Raw genomic sequence first — 20,552 nt, 5'->3', positions numbered from 1 at the left:
GAGTGTAGTGGGGAGTAAGAACCATCGATTCGTTGGGTCGAGGGGCGCTACCGTTGACGTTGCGGCTGGTAAAATCCCTGCTGGACGAAATTCCATGGAATTCCGAGATCATATGTAACGCGATCCGCGCGAGTTTCCGACGTAAAGAAAGGATTCCTGGTAAACCGCAGAGTGCCTTGAATTATATTATCATAATGTGATTCGGGTTTTTCTTCATGGTATGTTACATCGAATAAACTATATTAAAATACTAGTACAAGACATGCTATTAGAAAAAGTAATCAGTGATGTTACTAATAAACATAACCTCAATATATATTCGCATTCATTTAAAACTTAATAGAACCGGTGACAATAAGATGTAAAAAGATATTTTTATTAAAACAATAGATCACAAAGCAAGAAATTGTCATCAATGTTCCTTTCTTACTGTTCCTTCCTCAATGTTCTTTCCGATGAATTAGATATTTCTTTAAGCGTTTGAAAACCATTCTTTGCCCGAGTTACACCACCAAGTCTTCATTACTTAAGAATCGTACCTTCGTAAAATCGTAAAATCATCGCTTTTCAAACAAACATAACTAATTTCTAGACAATGAGTAAACTGAACTTAGTTCGACTAAAATACGATCATTTTAGACGGCGCCTTTTTCGCATTTAAGAGAATAGAAATTGTACATGAACCACATTGAAGGTTTTACGAACTTATCTACCAAAATAATGAGAGTCGAGTAATAAAGTAATAAACAAAGAACACAAAAATACTATCAAATACAAAGAAAGAAATATTCTGTATCTGTTTTAGTAACTCCAAAGAGTTCAGCAGTAAATGGATGACCTCAACAATCATGGGATATCTGGTACCAGTTCATTAAATTTTTTTTTTAATTTAATTCTTACATTATTACTAGTTGTTGCCGATTAACCTACAATTTGTTTTTACAATAACTTAAATCCCTATATTAGCATCTAGTGTATAATATTTGTGTTAACATTTTTTTAAAATAAAATGTACCTCACTACACTACACTACACAAGATCAAATGGTTTAATTCTTTTGAGCCTGTGTCCTGTTCTGGTGTTATTCAAGAGTTGTAATACTTCGATATTGACATGAGAATGGAGTCTGTCCTCATCTCTTGTAATTTTCTTTATTTCCTTAGGAACAGTCGGTATCTGAACATCTCGGTGTAAGTAACCAATCCTGTGGTATCTCAGTGCTCTTACAATACTTCTCAGAAATTGTATTGTATTTATGTTAGTTATTGCGGAACATCCCCATAATTGAATTCCATATATATGTTTCAATACTTACTTCTATAATAATAATTTATTATGTACTGAAAATTGAAATTTTGTTCCAATTAACCAATACATTTTAACTCCAGTTTTATAAAGACCAAACTACCTCCTTAATTTTAGTTTTTATATAGTTAACATTAGATAGATAATCAATTTTCTTACTTGTTTATTATGGTTGTTATCTACGGTTGATTAGTTAAGTCAATTCACTTATTTTGATATTATTTTATAAGAACAACTCTTATAGGGGATAGAGGTTATTAGAGGTAAGGACAAAATATATTACCAATGCCGTCTTTGGATAAATAAATTAATTAATGAAGCATTGAAAATTAAAACATTGATAGATTGTTGTACATTTATTTTTATTGTCACTTTTTAGCCATATTTCAAATTAGTTCGGTGATATACATTGTCAATATATACTTTGCATGTATTTTAAGCAGCGACATCTATTATTGAAAACGTGTATTATATTGATTCCTCGCACTTCTACCTCCTTCTACCTCTTCTCCTCACCTATATTTTACAATTACGCAATTACTGCATTACTATGGTATACAACTGTTAAACAACCTAACCTAACTGCTAGATTCGATGAATTTGACATTTCTCTACATAAAATAACAGTTTTCCATTTTGTAGTATTGAGTTATTCATTATATTGGATGGAATTAATAATGGAAGATCAGTATTTACAATGTTCATTACTTTTTTCGTTTGATTTGAGGAATTCTGGCCTTGAAATCCATCAGACCTTCAGACATCCAAACACCTTCAGACATATATAGTGATTCTGTTCCTTCATATAACAACTATAGGTTTTGATTTCAACGTTTAAGTGGTAATTCTAATGTCAATGACAATGGAAGGTGTGGAGGGTCAAAAAAGTTCCAAGACAATGAAATGCAAGACTTACTAGACAAAAACTCAACCCAAACAATCTTTGGGAACCCAAGAGGGCCATCCACATCAGTTGTGTTACTCCCAACATACTCATCAAACATAGAACCTTCTGATTACCATTTAGATTGATGCACAATGTCTTGATTGGCACAAGGTTTCGAAACGCCAAATGAAAATGGATTGATATTTGGATCACTGCCCAACGAACGTCATTCTTGCCAGAAAGATAGAAAAAGTTGGAGCAGAAGTGTATGTATATGTGGAAAATTATGAAAAATGTTGTACATATTTTTCTCAACCAGTGCTTTTTAAAGAATACAAGCACAATACAGTGCAGGTGGCTAATAAATCACCTGTCCCTACGTATTATCACACAAAAAAACATCAAAAAGTTTTTATACTGCCGTGTTCATTTACTAGGAGGTGACAATCATCAAGTCCGTAGAACATTTATTCATTCATTTTGTATTCCAGATATTTTTGCGCTGTTTCTTGTTAACGCATCGCTATGGTTTTGGTATTTGCAATGTTAAAAAACGGCCTATACTGATATTTGGAAAACTCACTGGTTCGAACACTTTCCCCACTTCAAAATAAGTGAAATATTACTTAATGGTAAGCATCAAAAACACTTAAAATTGCAACTATTAACGAAAATCCACTATTTGGTCGTATCCACTGCCCTGGAGGTAACCTGAAAATCAGCTCAACGAATTTTAATCGAAGATTTATATCAAAGGATTTTTTGGTGATGTTGCTAGGTCGATAAAAGAAGAGGGGACTGGAATGTTTTCTGCAGTGAAATAAATAATGAAGCAACTCTGATGCCAATGACGAATAGAACGTCAGTGGCCAAAACAAAATATGAAGCCTATAAATTAATTTCAAAGGATTTACAACAAATGGTGTGATTTGTATTAAATCACATCAAGTACAGTTGTATCTAATTTCATGCTGATTGCCTGATTGACAGGCTTCACTTTTCAGTATGTTTCATTTTCAGTCATTTCGTCGAAGCGTGAATAAATAATTTTTTCAGTTCATTGAGAACGTCTGAATTTGTACCGTGTAAATCGCATTTTTGGGAAGTTTTGCTTTTTACTGCGGTTTGAAGAAAAAGGTGGGTAAAAGTCATCGAATGTTGTATAAAGCTTATGACAACCATGCTTCATCGATTTCATTATGTGAATACTGGTCTCGACCTTTTAAAAGTTGTTGTTCGTAATTTAATTTTATGTATATGTCACAAAATTATATTATTATTTTTGTATTGTTTAGTCTCGGCATCGACTTTAAACTGATCAGTTGGTAGTAAAAGTACCCTCAGAAGTGCACTTTTTCGAATAAAAAAAGAATTTTGAAAATCGGTTTTATAATTGCTGGTACATTGTATTCATAGTATATTATACATAATATTCAAGTATTGTCCAGTACTATGTAATATTCAAGTATATATATATATATATATATATATATATATATATATATATATACCAATTTTTTTATAATAAAGCTTTAATTAAAAAATATTTTAAAACTAATTTATAGCCTAATAAATTTCAAAATAACTTTGAATTCTTTTGTGTACCGCTTCCCTCGTATATAAAATATTTTTACAGCGAATTAATTTAGTAATATCCACATAAAATATCCATTAACCAAGCCTAACACCATTAAAAATATGTCATAAATAAAGGTAGCCATGGACGGAGAAACAACGAAATAAAATAAGGGATGAGGAAAATTCGCGTTAACTCCAAATTCATTTCAGTAGTTATAAATGACCGTGGTCGCTATAGAAACAGAGTGCTGCTGGTGCAAGAACGAGCAGACTGTGTGTCATATAGCCTGCAGAATAAAGCGAGAGTCGAAATGACCGGGATTCCCGTGCGTCGACCGACTGGACGCTTCTGGTTTTGATTTCGAGTGCTTTTAAATGGAAATCTGATGAATTTTGTTGTTGATGTTAATTGACGTATTTACGTTACGTATTTATTTTAATGTGTTCGTTTTTTTATTATTCCAACTACTGGATTTTAATACATATTAAATTAGTTTTCTATAGAATATTTCGTACCACAAACGAACTGGTTTGAAACGAACTGGCTAAAGAGTTAGGTATGTTAAATATAGCGGAACTATCGACTGAAAGTAATCGAAACAGTCGATAGTCAAAAAAATAGCGACTGAAAATAGTAATTACTATTTTCGATCAAACGCAGGATTCGACTGTTTTTTCAATTCGTCATGTCAGACGAAGATGTACGAACCCTCTCCTGTATAAATTGTGAGAGAGGAAAGGACGGAGATTATTGCTTGGAGCAGTTAATTTCATATGTGCTTATATTTTCCAATGGTAGTCTAATCGAGGCGGAGATGTACATATTCGTTCACGTTCTAAAAAAGAAGGAAAAAAATACTCAATAATATTAAAAATGCAATCAATAATTTCATTTTAGAGAAAGTAAAATTACTTTTATATTTGAATGTTCTTTGGATCAGTAAAAAGGAATGGATTTTTTTTGGAATGGCATAATACCCTACAAATGATTTATTGTATTTTAATATGTTAAATGCTATTGTAGACAATATAATAGGACAAAACCACAAAACTAAAGATGTACAACATATACGTAACAATAGAAATAAAAATAATCCATGACATAATTAAAAATGAAGGCACAATGTGCTAGATCTTTTTTAAATAAAATAAATACTTTATTTATTATTGAACGGAAATATTTTTTAGCAAAAACGACAGTTAAATCGAAGCCAAATACTCAATAAAAAAATTACCTGTTATTGTCATAAAAACAGTCAAAAGTATTTTACTATTTACCATTCACAATTTTAATCTTTTTAGCCTATTACATGAACAATCTTGAAATATATCGTTCCAAAATGTTGCTATATTAATATAAAATATATTGCTATTTACAAGCAAACTACCAGATATATATATATATATATATATATATATATATATATATATATATATATATATATATTATAATACATATAAATCTATGTAAGCATAAATTCGGTACATTTTAGTCAAAGTCGCGGCTAGGACGACCGGAATCCCAAAATATATAGACTCAATGTTTTGTGACCAGAGTGTTAAAAATCACTCGAATGGAACTAGTAGCCTCTGAAAACTGTAGACTGAAACAGTCACTAGTAAAAAGTAGTAAAATCAGTCGAAACTAAAATAACGACTGATACAGTCGATAGTAAAAAGTAGTTAATTACTACACAGTCTATTTCAGTCGACAAGTTTCATCGAATCAGCCAGCGTTGCTATCGCTACCCAATATTCAGTGAGTCTAAAACTCCAACAAGGCTAAAGGCTATTTAAATATCGGTCAATGTATAAAAACATCCTCAACATTCTAAATGTACTATAGTCTATCCAAAATGACAGTGAACTTTCAATCATTATATTAATTTATGACGTCAAAAGGCCACATTTAACTTTAATATTGTAACCATTTTAGTTTATTTTTGCTTTGATATATAACAACATTCTAATATAAATAATATAATGAACCAAAAATATTATAAAATAATGCACATATTATCGATGCATATATAACTACAGTTATCCTTGCTTGTATATTTTTCTCAACCTGCATGTCTATTGTATTAATTATGTGCCACATCCCATACCAGTTTGAATGAATATGAAGTGATCGGGAGGAAGGTGTTATCTTCCACTGCCATATTGTACAGACATCTGAAATACTATATATTTTTTGAAGCCTATTACTAAAGAAGTTCTTTTATTTTAAGTAACAATTTGTAATGATTGTCTCTTTAACATGGTATCTTCAAAACTTAATTTATATTTTGCCAGCTATCTTCTTGTTGAATTCCTATTTCTAACATGAAGATCACTAATCTACAATGAATTCTTAAAACATATTATGATCTACAAAACCTAATCAAATGTTATTCCAACTTTTACCTTTTCGTTATCAACTTCTGTTATCTTTACACTCTTTTTATTATAGTCTTGCTAAGGGCTGACTAATGTCTCATTTTAAAAAATCTGTGTCTGTACACAAATTGAAATAACAAGTCTCCCTTAATTTTATTATATGCTTTTTAAAATTGTATTATTTTAAAAGCAATGTCTGAAAGTTACATTGGATGTCTCGTGGGTTATCTTTATAGTGTTTTTATCCTATGTTTCTTAGCAGTGTTTGAAGCCATGACTTGTATCCTCCAAAAAGCTGCATATCACTTATATCATTCAAAACAGGAATCAAGAAAAGAAGACAGATTGATTGGTTGGCAATCGTTCCGCAGTTACTCAAAACGTTTCTTGGTGTAGTTAATTGGAATTCGGGCAAAAGTATCGCAGCTGAAGTTGCAAGATCACAAGAGGTGGATTGAAAGTGCTGAACGACCACTACACATAAACTACTCCAAGTAAGAGACATTAAAGTATCGAAAAACACCCCTATTCCGTGGATTTTTGGCACATGCACCACAGTTCAAGGTGTAAGACCACTAAATGCGAACTGAAGTTGCTGTGGACAGATGCTTGCAGTTCAGGGTGAACAGCCACCAAAGGTGGATTGCAATACCATTTCGAAGATCTTCAAAGGCAAACTGGCGGACAAAGTTGCAATCGATACTCAAAAACAATGTTTATAACAACTTTTACTCCATTGTTATTCCATCTGGACACATACATCCCTATGGACGTTTCTTTAGGTAGGAGTTTATGTAATACGGCCCTGACTATCTGGCCATCTACTTTAAAACAACCTGACTGGTTAACGTGAGACGGGTTGGTAGGTTTTTTCTAACTTTCGACAGAAATATCAATCGACTGTTTAATAATTGACTACTTTTTACTATAGACTGTTTCAGTAGCTATTTTTGGTTCGACTGGTTTTACTACTTTTTACTAGTAACTAATTCAGTGGCTATTTTTGGTCCGACTGATTTTTTTACTGTTTACTATCGACTGTTTTAATCATGTGTTTTTAATTACTATTTTTGGTTCTACTAGTTTCATTTGACTGATTTTTAACATTCTGGCCTATCAAGCTTGCTGCGACCTTGACAAAAGTGTATCGAATTTATGCTTGCATACATTTATATATAGTATATAGTATTATGATTTTTTTGGTAGTCTGCTTGGAAATAACAATATATTCTATATTAATATAGCAGCATTTTCGAACGATATTTTTCAAGAGTGCTAATGTAATAGGGTAAGAAGATTAAAATTGTGAATGATAAATAGTAACATACCTTAGACAGTATTTAATAGATAATTTTTTTTATTAACTTTTTGGCTTGAATCTAACTCTCTCGATTTTTGTTTAAAAATGTTTCCGTTCAATAATAAATAAAGCATTTATTTTATTTAAAAAAGCTTCAGTAGTTATTGTGCGATCATTTTTAATTATGTCATGGATTAGTTTTTTTTCTGTGATCAGGTATACATATTTAGTTGTTAGGTTTTGTTTAAGTCCTATTGTATTGTCTATATTTATTATAGTACATTATTTATAAATAGCAACTAACATATTTATATACGATAAAAGATTTGTGGGGTATTATTCCATTGCATAGAAAAATTCTATTTCTTTTTACAGATCCACAGAACATTCAAATATAAAAGTAATTCTACTTCCTTTAAAATGAAATTATTGATTGCATGTTAATAGTATTCAGTAATTTTTTTCCTTTTCTTTTTTAAAGTTACTACGTAAAGGAATATTTACATCTCCGTCTCCCTCATACTACCGTTTGAAAATATAAGCACATAAAATGAACTGCCCTAAGCAATTATCTCCGTTCTTTCCTCTCTCACAATTTATACCACGAATTGAAAAAAAAAAACAGTCGAACCGTGTATTTGACTGAAAATAGTAATTACTAGTTTAGTAATCGCTAGTTTTTTAACTATCGACTGTTTCGACTGTTTTCAGTTTATAGTTCCCAACGCTATTTTTTACCCCCAGTGTCGCTTTGTAACTTTATGTAACTTTGTGCCGTTCAAACAGTCGCCTCTTCTTTCCGTTAAATAAAATAATATTTTCAAGTAAATTAATAGTTTCTGTTTTCTAAACGCTTTCTCATATTATAACTTATATCCATCTATGTGTAATGCTTTCAAAGATAACTTATTAAATAAAATTATTGCAATTAAAAAAAATTGAAAAAGAAAACAAATTAGACACTATGATTCAGATTGTTTTTAGAAGGTTTATCAAATAAAAACGAATAAATTATTATGCAACTTTTGACCGTATTAAACCAGATATTCGAAGGTTATATTATTTAGCAAAACGAAAAACAATAGATCTAATAATATTGAAATTGTCCTTTTTTAATGACCATAAATATATTGTGACAATTATTTTTTCGGTGCATATTTCTTCGTATCGTTAAATGTAAAAGCATTAAAAGTTTTTTCAATAATTTTCAAGGTTAGGTTGGTGCGCCACCTGCTATTTCGACATTTCATCATTTTTTAAGTTAATATTTTTTTAATAAAATGTCAATTTCTTTTTAAGTATTAATCGAAGTAATCGGGATTCGTTTGTTTTTGTTGCTAATTGGGTCTTTTTTTTAATTATTGTAATATTTAACCATTACTCAGTATATTTAATAACAGCCCATTAAGTTGAATGACGTTCAACTTGTCATTAGGATAATCAGCACACAACTTTTTAATTAATCTTAATTAAAGGCTGATTAATACAACTGGTGGTTTTTAACTATCTACACATTTATCGAAATAAACCCCGAATAGGTTGTAGAAAAATCGGAAAAGATGAGAATTTATCACTCCGTTAATGAGCTCTGCTTGCTGTATATGAAACTAGACTGTTTAGAAATTGTAATTTTCCGCTTTATATATAGTTCGAATGTGGTTGAAAATACTGCCGTCTATCTGACGGGAACATATAAGAAGATGAATCTGTAGTTACTGAAGAATTAAAAGTTGTTTCAAATGAAAGTTTTTAAAATATTTGTTTCAAATATCTTCAAAATAATTGCCATTTAAAACAATACATGAAGCATTCTCTATTACATAAACTATAGTATATTCAGAATAATAGTGAACTCACGTCATCACGATGTCGAATGTATTGCCTGTGGCAATTTGTAAATTCGTTTTAAAATCAGACAATATTTTCCTTCTCATTTTATTCTAGTTAAAAATAGATACAATGCTGTCTGATACATTCGGACACGTAACCGAATCAGCCTAACAAATTCGCCTAGTTGTCAAACGTCTGCACATTTCTTTAAAATGTTAGTGATAACAATTATAGGTTATATAACAGGAGCTTGCTTTGAATGAGATAATATATTCATTAGACTAATTTTATTTTATTTTATTAAATTAAAACTTTGTTATCAAGCCGAAATAAATTAAAACTCTAAGTTGATACGGCAACACTATAACGTTTTGACGTCATATATTTAGTTAACATGAGTTCACTATTTTATTGAATTTGCTATTTACAGTGTTTTACTTTCGTATTACTTAGGCCCATTTGGACCTATGGTATTGAAATGTGAGGTACTACTAGCAAATCTAACATAGATATCCTCCAGAGGTTCCAGAATGAAGTGTTGCGAGTCATCGTCGATGCCCCATATTACGTGTCCAACAGACTGATTCAGCGCGATTGCCCCATAGAACCCATAACGAGTGTGATTCGGAGTATTAGTGCGAAGTACTCTGAAATACTATTAGTGCATCCCAATGCGCTCAAACGCAAACTGCCATACGAACTGATTAATAGACACATAGAATGAGATTTAATAATCTCTAAAATAAGCTAGAATAGTTTTTAGAATAAGGATAGACGTTGCAATAAGTTCTAGTTAAATAAGAATAGTATCTAGAATATAACCGCCTAGATGGATTTCAAGTATGAATTCGTCACATTAACTTAATGAGACTATCTTATTTATCTAGGGATACAGAATCTGACTCATCTGATTGAAAAATTTGCTTGCCAACTTGTGTTCGATTACTTGTATGATAATCTATAATTAACATGAAAAATAAATTATATGTCATTACTACATATGTATATTAGAACAGTATAGTAGAAAGTTAGAAAAACTGATGCTACTGGAATGCAACTAATCCGGAATACAAGCATCAGAAACTCATTCAGATGAACTATCGGTCATTATTTTTTAAAGATTAAAACGGTATGTGTGAATTGGGCTTTAATAAATAATTTTTTCTACACTTTTTGAATCAATTCACTAACTTTAAATTTTCTTTTCAATAGTCTTGTACAATCAATAAAGATAATCTATTAAATTAATAATTAACAATCTATTACCTTTTTTAATTATGAATAATACCTTGAAAGCGTCTTAAATAGAACGTATATATATGTATAAGTAAATTTACTGTATATGATCTATATTTTTTTAAGAACTAAGATAAAGAATATAAAGAAATATCCAAAATGTAATGGTGTCAAAAAGAGGTCTAGGTTACAAATGTTTGATCGATGAAACATTAGATAATGTTGCATCATATTGCAGAAAATTAAGAGCAAAAATATTAAACACGTGTCTGCTTTTGCGACGGATATTAATTCAATTGACGAAATTAGTTAAGGACGAGGCGATACTATAGTATTTCTTCCATTATTAGTAAAAAGCGTGTTTAATTTGTTTATATTTTCTTTCTTTTTTTTAAACACAGCTCATTCAAGAGAATCATAAATCATTCCGAATATAATATTTTAGACCTTTTAATTTTGGATCGTTTATGTGTTTTTAGAAAGGTTTGAACGATAATATAAAGTGAACTAGGTGGGATTGATTTTTTTTTAATTTATGGAATTTGTCGCCTTTGGGAATACCTAGTAATAGAAATAATTACCATGACTGGCGACATTGTTGATGTTTTTTCGTGGTATTTGGCAGTTGTGATATCTTAACATGCCTAAGGGGCGTTACAACATTATAAGAGTTAATTTGTGAAGGAGCAATGCTCCGAGTCACTGCCTAGTTCTTATTGAGTTGATTTTACTGTGTTTGGTGCTGCCCAACCGGAGTTTCGCCAAACGGTGACTGTTCACGGATTAATTTTCTTTTTTTAATTCCCCTTTATTTTTTATACAATCTTCATTTACTATTTTCTATTTACTATTTTCAATGCATTTAATTCTCCTATATTTTATTACCTCTTCGTATCTTTTCCACAGTATCTTTTCTTGACTCCCAAATTACAGTAAATTAAAGGTAATAGTTTTATGGTTGCAACTATAATGAATAGAACATAGCTCAAGCCAGAAACTGAAGCCAAAGTAATCAAAGTAACTAATATGCATATAATATACATAAACGCCACCGAAAGTGGTTACCTTAGTTTACCTTAACGAGACCTACTAACCTTAGTGACAGGATTTCGAGAGTCTGCTTCTCTTGATCTCTTTTTTGAAGAGAGTAGAAGCTGATACATGGTTTATTACTTCTCCTTCGTACCTTGTGTACATGTCATACTTCATCGTAGCATAGTTTATCATTGCTATCAGTTATCATTACTGTCTATTATATGTTATGATTGTCCGTCATCGTTATTGACTACATTGCTATTGATTACCATTACCATATTATCAATAGCAAACATTATCAGTACTTGTCGGTACATTTATTTATCGACACTATTATTGATTAGCACTATTATCCACCAGCATAATTAATTACCCATACTTTTAGCTTCCAGTATTTTAACTTTATTAGGGATGGATGCAAAAAATATGGATATATCGATATATCAATATTTTTTTCGAATTTCAGTACTAGGGATTGATGCAAGAAAATTAAATATATCTCTTAAACATATGGATATATCAATATATATCGCAAAGTAATATCGATATTTTTTAAAATATATATTTTAACAAATTATATAATATAAATATAGTATATATATTGTATAAGACTGGCATATTTTGAAGATTGACATTTTTCTCATTGGCCGACAACTCTAGTCAGTACCCGTTATATTTCAATATTACGTGGAATTAAGAGTATCTGCCCTGATAGTCACCAATCAATAATAATATCTTTCATAGATCAAGATCAAGAACATTGTGGCTCATTAAGTATGAAATCATCATTCCTTCTTGCGGTGACACGGGTACGAGTGGTTCAATGCTCTACCGCTGAATTTGGTTGGCGGTCTTATGTTGATTTTAAGAACATCGATCGATTACGGCTTATTGGTATATATCTGCGACTTCAACAAACTTCCGTACCAAACAGTAACTTTTCTGAAGTGATCCTTTTCCTGATCCTGATTTCTGACCCCTGTTCTAAACGCTCTGAAACTCAGTCAGCGAACAAAGATTGTTGTCTGTGTTCATTAACCTGAAGCACCTGGACCAACTGAATATTGTATTGGTATAAATCCAAGTATAGTCTTGTCTATTAACTGTCAACTCTAAGATCTGATATGTTTGGCGTGAATTTGCTGAACAATTTACTGAACAATTCCTCCAATTTCTCGCTAATTACTAATTAGTAAAAACAAAATTTCCACTAAAACAGACTAGGCTTTCAATAACACTTTTTTTCATATTAAAATAGTGATATAAATCTTATTATAGAAACGCTTGATTCGGCACAAAATTGAGTGTGTTTAATTGTTGTTATTTACTTTTTAACCAAATAAAATAGTTTGGATACTCTTATGTTTTGGCGAATAGACTGTAGGAGGGAAAATCTTCTCTAGAGCGCTACAAATTAAATTCGATACCTATTATTAAATCTGTGTAATCGTTAAGTAAGTTAGCTAATCAGCTTGTATCAACAAAGTTATTTATTAAATTTATTATATTAATTTATTGACTAATTATAGATAACATCATATATTTGAAATCACAAAATTGTTAAGTATACATTCAGTTAATCATTCATTGTCAATAAATTCAGTTAGTGAATAAATGATGGTATTAATACTATATTGAGAGTTATTGTATTATTTAAATATGTAGTAAAAACGAATTAGCAAGTAATTAATTTCCAAAAAGTGCTAAAACAAGTTATTTTAAGATAACTAAATTATCAATTTTCACATAAGCACAAAAGGTATGGTAAGCTCAGTCAATTTTATGACGACAAACCGCATTTAACACTGGAAATCCAGTGAAAAGAGAGCGAGAAATTATCAGGAAACATGTGTATTTTTCAGACATGTTAGGACAAGAACGCTATATAAAAGATCAGGGATATAGGACAGTAATGATTAATCTCCAAGCTTCAGACATTTACTCAACAAGTGTCTTCAACAATGAACTTGAAGGACTAGAAAGGGCTTCTTCCTAGAGGCGTGTGAGAAAGCCACAATTGGAGTATACTGAAATAAGCACGAAAGAAGCCACCTTAAAAATAACCAAGCAGAGGAAACGGTCAATGGAAATAAACATCAAAGCATTGCAGATAAATGATGAGATATATCAAGATTTTGATGGTATTTGAAAATGTAAACATATATTTCTCCAAACTGTGTTTTCATACTTAGTCTGGATATTTCAGAAACTTGATGACCGATTCCGATCATTGATTGAATTCAAATAAAGTAAAATATTCTAATAAAAATGTTGATATCTAATAAAATCATGAATAATGTTGACAAATACTTTTTTAGCATGAAAGCCTTTGGTTAAATGAAAATACTTTGATTTACTGTTGAAATGCCGATAATTAAATAGTTAAATCTTCAAACTTTTTTTATTAATTATATTTTACATTAGATATGCTGAGTGCAATCTTCATTTACAAATTAATTTATTACAAACAAGGTGGGTATTGGATTATTATTAATCAGTATGTATTTCTTAAAAATCTTTAAAATGAAAAAAATTCTAAAAAAGTAAACATCACACGAGGTGCTCGACTTCCAGCCCAGTTACTTAAAACAAAAAATGTGTTGCGTGAAATCTCATTGAGTACATAACCTACGAAATTAATTCTCAAAATGTCACCGTCAATAACGTTCGCTCATTTCAATGGATTTTGACGTGTTTTAACTATGTTTTAAATGTAATGTTACGTCAAATTGAAACGGCAAAACTCAAAATTTACGTATCGCGTCCGCAAGGATAATTGATTGTGAACAAAATTTTTCGTGTTTCGAACGTCGTGAACTATGGGCATGTTCATACCATGCCTGATTTCGGCCATTTTGAACGGATGCGCTTTGCAAATATTTCGAGAGCCCGCCAAGATCGGCAACGGACCCCTTTTAGCTCTTTATATATTCATTTCGACCGCATTCCTGTTATTGTGGAGCGTTCGAATATATCCAAGGAATTTCAGGAGATTAGGAAAACTTCATTGTATTGCTGAAGTAAGTTTATTATATTTTCTTATATAACTAATTAAAAACCCTGTCTTGACTACATTTTAACTCACTCATCAATAGTCGTTTGAAGTTCCCGTCAAGAGAGGCATAGCACTATAAAAAGATGAAGTAGAAACGAATAAAAAAGCAATTAATAAAGAAAATACATTAAAATCAGCTACATTAGGGTAATTAATCAGTTAGCATCTATAAAGACAATTCAGAATTATTTAAAAACTTTCAGTGGATTACAGTTTCGAATGAACAATGATGGTTGCTTTTCATGGAAAGGAGACTTTGTAACACTTTTATCTTCACAGTCATTGAGAAGTCATGTTATTTAACGTAATAAACATACACATTTCTATTTTTTGATTTTACATCACTTTTAGTGTTGCACTGTTGTATGGTATGCATTGATGGTATGTAGTATGGTTCCTCTTCCAAGGAGTGGTTGACGATATTCAGCCGCATTTCAGCGCATCAGTTGTTTAAATAAACATATTTAAGGTTCAGAAAACCCACATATCACTGTTGAAAACTATATGTCTCCACAACGTGTTATTGTTTGGTTGAGATATTGGGTTGGAGGTATTATTGGAGATACGTTCTTCAAAAACGAGAAGGTCAAGCACTCACTATTACTGATACTCGATTTCGCGACACTATGACCTCAATTTGATTACAGTAAGACTATATTTACAATCAATAAGCCTACATCGTCATTGTAATACCTTAAAACAATTCAATTACTGCAAGAGATATCAAAATTTGCCTTCTAAATAGAAGACTCGCCTTCTTCGTATCTCATATATAGTGTATTCAAGGTTATTTTGTACATACGTCATCAAAATTTGTGACGTCAAAACGTCGCAATGTTACCGCATCAACTGTGAGTTTCTGAACTAAAACTCACAGCTAATGCTTTGATATACAATAAAATTCTAATTTAAATAAAATAATTGAACAAAAATGTTGTCAAATACAATTTGTTTTAGCATTATAGTACATCTAAAAACTACAGTTAATTATACAACCATAACAGTTTATAGTTTAGAGTTATAACCTCTTATCACTATTGCTTTCAAGAATTTTGTGACAACTGGACGACTTTAACAAGCTCATTCGTTTACGTGTTCGAACTAATCAGACTGCATTGTGTTTCTTTCTAACCATAATAAATTGAGAAGAAAAATATTGTCTGATTATGAAACGAATTTACAAATTGCGACAGGCAATAGATTAAACCTGTTGATGACATAAGTACAAAAAACTTTGAATAGACTATATCAGTGATCTCTACACAACATTATATAGCATATCTGCTACCTTTGTTGCTATCTGAACTAAAATTTGGAGAATGAAAATATGATAGTTTGAATGCTAAGTAATTCTGTCGAAAATGGATTAGGTGTAGTTGTTTGTTAGTAGGTTAAGTCAGATTGAAGTTAATGGTAAGTTGTATACTAGTTTTAATAAATAAATATTATTCTTAATTAAATTTTATAAAATAACATAATATGGCTAAGGGTCTTCAAGCACCTTCAATCCGCCCTTTGTTTAAGTTGCAATACATTTGTCCTAACCAAGAAATGCATCGAACAATTGCGGAATTATTACCAATCCAAAGTCAAACTATCTTATCTTTTTAATAAGTGATTTGATCCTGAACAATTAATTCAATTGAAGCAGAGGCGATTAAAAATAGCCAGAATCGGAAAGAAGATTTTTTTTTGTTTTGGCCTAAAATCAGGTGGCTGAATGCATGACGTGGCATACCTGGTCACTGATACTTGATACTTTGTACAGATACAAATTTGGGGATATGGCAGCCGTTATTAAGTATGAAGACCCTAGCTAACACTTGATTTTCGATCTTGAGTTCGCACACGACTGGTTGCTGACGTATGGGGGCAAAAGCTATTATTGCAGCGACGGATGAGATAGTTGCAGCCTAGAAAATGGGAAGATTATCGTTGACGTGGTGCTAAGCTCCGAACCTACCGACTACCGGCTCGCGAACAAGCGCATTTTCAGAAGAACTTGAGCTGAGTTGTTGTTTGTGGAAGGATTGAGATATGAAGTGTTTTGATGTGTGAATTTGATTATGTTTGACCAAACATGGAGTGTTTAAGATTCTCCTGAGGAGCTTATTTTGAAATTGAAAATGAGTGGAAAACTTGAGGCCATTTCACCAGGTTACTCTCTACGAAACTTGAAGTAGACGTTAGGACCGTAGAGGAGTACGGACCGGACTACCATCTTGTAAAATAAAAATTTGATGGAAATGGGAAATCTGCTAGATGGGCAGATAAGAGGAGATAGCAGGTTTGCTATCATCGAAACTTCCTGGATTTGGGAATGCCAACCAAACCGTCGGTCGAAGTGGAGATCTAGGGATGTGACGTTATCCAGCAATGGAATTGTTGCAATGTAGATATTAATGAGTTTTCAGGAGGTTGATTTGCGATCTCCAAAATTTGATCCCCTTGATCGCATGATCGAGCTGTTTCTGTAAACATCCTTGAATGGTATCCTCGAGCCTGTAGACCGTAAATGTGCTCTTTTCTCGGCAGATTTGAAATATAAGGGTTAAATAAGGCTGGGACCAGCGTTGAATGATTTTTCACTGGAAAAAGTTTTCTTTATCTTGACCTGGAAGTATCTGTCCTATAGGTAGTACTTAATGAGTGCTATTAGGTCTTCTGTATTGTACTTCTGATGTGTACATTCAGACCGATGACCTGATGGACACATGAATGGTGAGCTCGAGAACCGAATTGTTTGTCAGGAATGATACTGTTTTCATTTGTGAAAGAGCTAAGAGCGTAGATCTTGGCAAACTTCGAAATGGCACTGAAAGGCTGATGGGCTTGTAATCAGATAGAGATGATTTTGTTTCTTTCTTGGGAATAACCGTCATATGTGGGTGTTTCCAGGGCGCCGGGAAGATATGATTTTTTGATGTAACATGTCAATTGAAAAGTCCCCAGCCTACCATAATAAAACACATTTATGGACAAAATTAGTTTTTTTTATTCAACATAATTCCCTTCAAGGGCGATACACTGATTATAGCGACCCTCCAACTTTTCGATACCATTCTTGTAGTACGATTTGTCCTTTGCTTTAAAATAGGCCTCAGTTTCGTCAATGCCCTCTTCATTAGATGAAAATTTTTTTCCCAGTGATCATTTTTTTGAGATCTGAGAACAGGAAATAGTCGCTGGGGGGGGGGGGTGATATTTGCATGCATTGTTTTGGTGTAGCAGCACTTTCTTTTTCTTCCAATGTGGCCGTTTTTCGGCGATTTCCTCCTTCAAACGGTTCAATAACGCTATGTAATACTCACTGTTGATGGCCCTTTTTTCACATAGTCAATGAAACTTATTCCATGCGTATCCCAAAATACAGACGCCATAACCTTGCCAGCTGACTGTTGCGTTTTCCCACGCTTTGAAGGGGGTTCATCATGTGCATTCCACTCAGATGACTGTCTATTGGAGTTCTGAGTGAAATGATGGTGCCATGTTTCATCCATTGTCAGATATTGACGCAAAAACTCGGGTTTATTACGCTTGATCATCTTCAAACACTGCTCTGAATCATCAACTCGTCGTTGTTTTTGGTCAAAAGTCAGCTCGCGCGGCACCCAATCTGCACAGAGCTTTCTCATACCCAATTATTCGTGAATGATATGATATACACATTCAGTTGATATCTTTAGAGTTTCTGCTATTTCATTCAGTTTCAATTTACGGTCATTCAAAATCATTTTGTGGTTTTTTTTATGTTTTCGTCGGTAACAGCCTATTTTGAGTGCCCACTGCATTCACCGACTTCGGTGCTCATTTCACCACGTTTAAACTTAACATACCAATGGTTGATTTTACTGGGGCAGTGGCCGAAAACTCGGCATCAAGCCAAGTCTTTGCTTCAACTGTATTTTTTTCAAAAAGCAATATTTTATCAACACGCGAGATTCCTTGTTATCCATTTTTTCCAGCTTAGCGAGTTGTTTATGCGGGAGCTCTTTTAATTGGGTGATCGATATTTGAAACGATTGTGAAGTGACGTTTTGTGATAAAAAATTGAAACTCGGAGATTTTTTGGTTCCAAGTTTGTCGATCATAAACTGCAGATATTATGCCTCCTACTAAATACACACAATTTTAATACTTACCCAAACCTATTTATCCATACCGAGATCTGTTGATCTGGCAAAGGACAATTTTGTGACATAAAAAATTAAGTTACCTACAAAGCAAATAAAAATTAACATAACTGTTTGGGTTTGGCACCGACTTCAAAGTAGTCAGTTGGTAGTACTTAATAATATTGAAAATAGATAAACAGGTTTAGATAGGTTGTAAGCTAAATAGTATGTATATAGTAGAATCTAACATATGTGTAGTAGATAGGTAAAATAAGGTTTTTGCTTATTATTTAGTTATTACAATGATTATTAAGCACATATTTTATTTTAAAATGTTTTTTTTGCATTAAAAAAACTGAGTTTGATTATTTTTTAAATTTTAATGAGTTTCTGATTTATTTTTGAAGTCGGTTCAATTTTTTTGTTAAAAATATTTTATGGTTTGGCTTTTTTGCGAGAGGAAAGCATTTCATGTGGGAGAAATTGGCTTTGAAGCCTCGATACATTCACCATATTCAGTATAGTCCGTAAATTATTGTCTGAAATTTATATAAATAAATTCGGGCTGAAAACGATGGAAAACCCGTAATCAGTTTTGTATATTTTATCACTAACAATATTTAATTTTAAAACGCACAATATGTATCCTTGATTCCAATTGTTTATTTTTACAAATATATTTATTTACGGCTTAAATCACCTCCATTTTGGGGAAAATAATAGGTTAATATGCTTGAATATCATTTGCATATGCACATGAGCTACTAGATGAAAACAAAAATAAATGACTATACGTAGAAAGTTCACTCTTTAAAAATTCGTTAATTTGAATTGTTTCAGTTTCTAATGTCGGAGTTTTTTATGGAACAACTCATAACGGACTTCTGGTTTCCATTGGAGAAATGCGTACTTGACTCCTTACCCTCGGCAGCAGATCGTATCGAAGAATGGTTTTCTGGTCAGTTACTAATTAAAGTTAAGGCGAGTATTCAGTGTATTTGGAATAATAATTGTAGATGACGTAGAAAAGGTTGATATTATTACCGAGAAATTAAGGAGCAAAACCGTTGGTTATTATGTGAGCTATACCATGGCAATTTCACTTCTGCTGGGAACTCTCCACGCTAGCCGAACCATCGATCTACGTACGCTTAAGTACGTGTTATCAATCATTTTCAACACGTTACATGTGAAGGCGCCTATTTTTCCGTCATAAGCACTAATATCTTAAAATTTTCAGAGATGATGGTCCAGTGGCTTTCTTCAAAGAAATTATACATAAAATTAAACTGCAAAAACGTCGCTTTTTACGAAAGCTGGGTTATGGAAAGAAAAAAGTAAAAATAAATGAATGTCCGAGGTTTGATCGGACGATTACGGCTTATGGAAATAATAATAGGCAATGTGTAAATAGATCAGATTTGCATAATAATGGTAAAATAAATAAATATTGCCCCGTACATAATCCTAGATCTGATGATAGTGGAGATTATAGCGATTTCGAAGAACTACATAAATATCTAGACTAACACAGTACAACATTTAACGATATTTCATGATTGTTAATGTTCTTCATTGTTATTATCACGAGAAATTAACAAATATAACACAATTACAACTGCTGTGTTTTATTATATTAACTTCATTATTTCTGGCGATCTAGAAATAGACACAAAATAAAAAAGAAATGTATGTATAAGAATTATAAATAATATACCTAATACAAAAATCTTTAATCATATATTTATGCAAATTTTAAAACCGAAATTTTATATTATGCAAAAACAGGTATCTATATGTATGATAATGGAAACCAGGTCATATAACAGAATT

The 20,552-nt window shown here is 31.8% G+C and overlaps 1 protein-coding gene across 2 annotated transcripts; it reads left to right on the top strand.

Annotated features, from left to right (window-relative positions):
- The first annotated feature begins 7 nt into the window (after window positions 1-7).
- LOC143203076 (uncharacterized) lies at window positions 8-20,337 on the top strand. Of its 2 annotated transcripts, XM_076415194.1 has the most exons (5): window positions 8-218; window positions 806-860; window positions 19,560-19,677; window positions 19,736-19,874; window positions 19,960-20,337. In XM_076415194.1, the coding sequence occupies exons 2-5, from the start codon at window positions 834-836 to the stop codon at window positions 20,246-20,248; spliced, it is 573 nt and encodes a 190-aa protein (XP_076271309.1). In that variant the 5' UTR covers window positions 8-218; window positions 806-833; the 3' UTR covers window positions 20,249-20,337. The 2 variants fall into 2 exon arrangements, with proteins under 2 accessions (XP_076271309.1, XP_076271308.1); XM_076415193.1 differs by lacking the exons at window positions 8-218; window positions 806-860 and adding an exon at window positions 14,229-14,569.
- The last annotated feature ends 215 nt before the right edge of the window (window positions 20,338-20,552 follow it).

Source organism: Rhynchophorus ferrugineus, unplaced genomic scaffold (assembly GCF_030347505.1).
Source record: "Rhynchophorus ferrugineus isolate W39M unplaced genomic scaffold, kcgeb_rfMv2 rfM9, whole genome shotgun sequence".
Classification (NCBI taxonomy): Eukaryota; Metazoa; Arthropoda; class Insecta; order Coleoptera; family Curculionidae; genus Rhynchophorus; species Rhynchophorus ferrugineus.
This window is presented reverse-complemented; position numbering and strand designations above follow the sequence as displayed.

Excerpts from the sequence above, each read along its gene's own strand:
- LOC143203076 (XM_076415193.1), top strand. The coding sequence starts at position 14,369 with ATGGGCATGTTCATACCATGCCTGATTTCGGCCATTTTGAACGGATGC. Across the intron at positions 14,570-19,559 it reads AACTTCATTGTATTGCTGAA|TTTCTAATGTCGGAGTTTTT; the intron begins GTAAGTTTATTA and ends GAATTGTTTCAG. Across the intron at positions 19,678-19,735 it reads TATCGAAGAATGGTTTTCTG|ATGACGTAGAAAAGGTTGAT; the intron begins GTCAGTTACTAA and ends TAATAATTGTAG.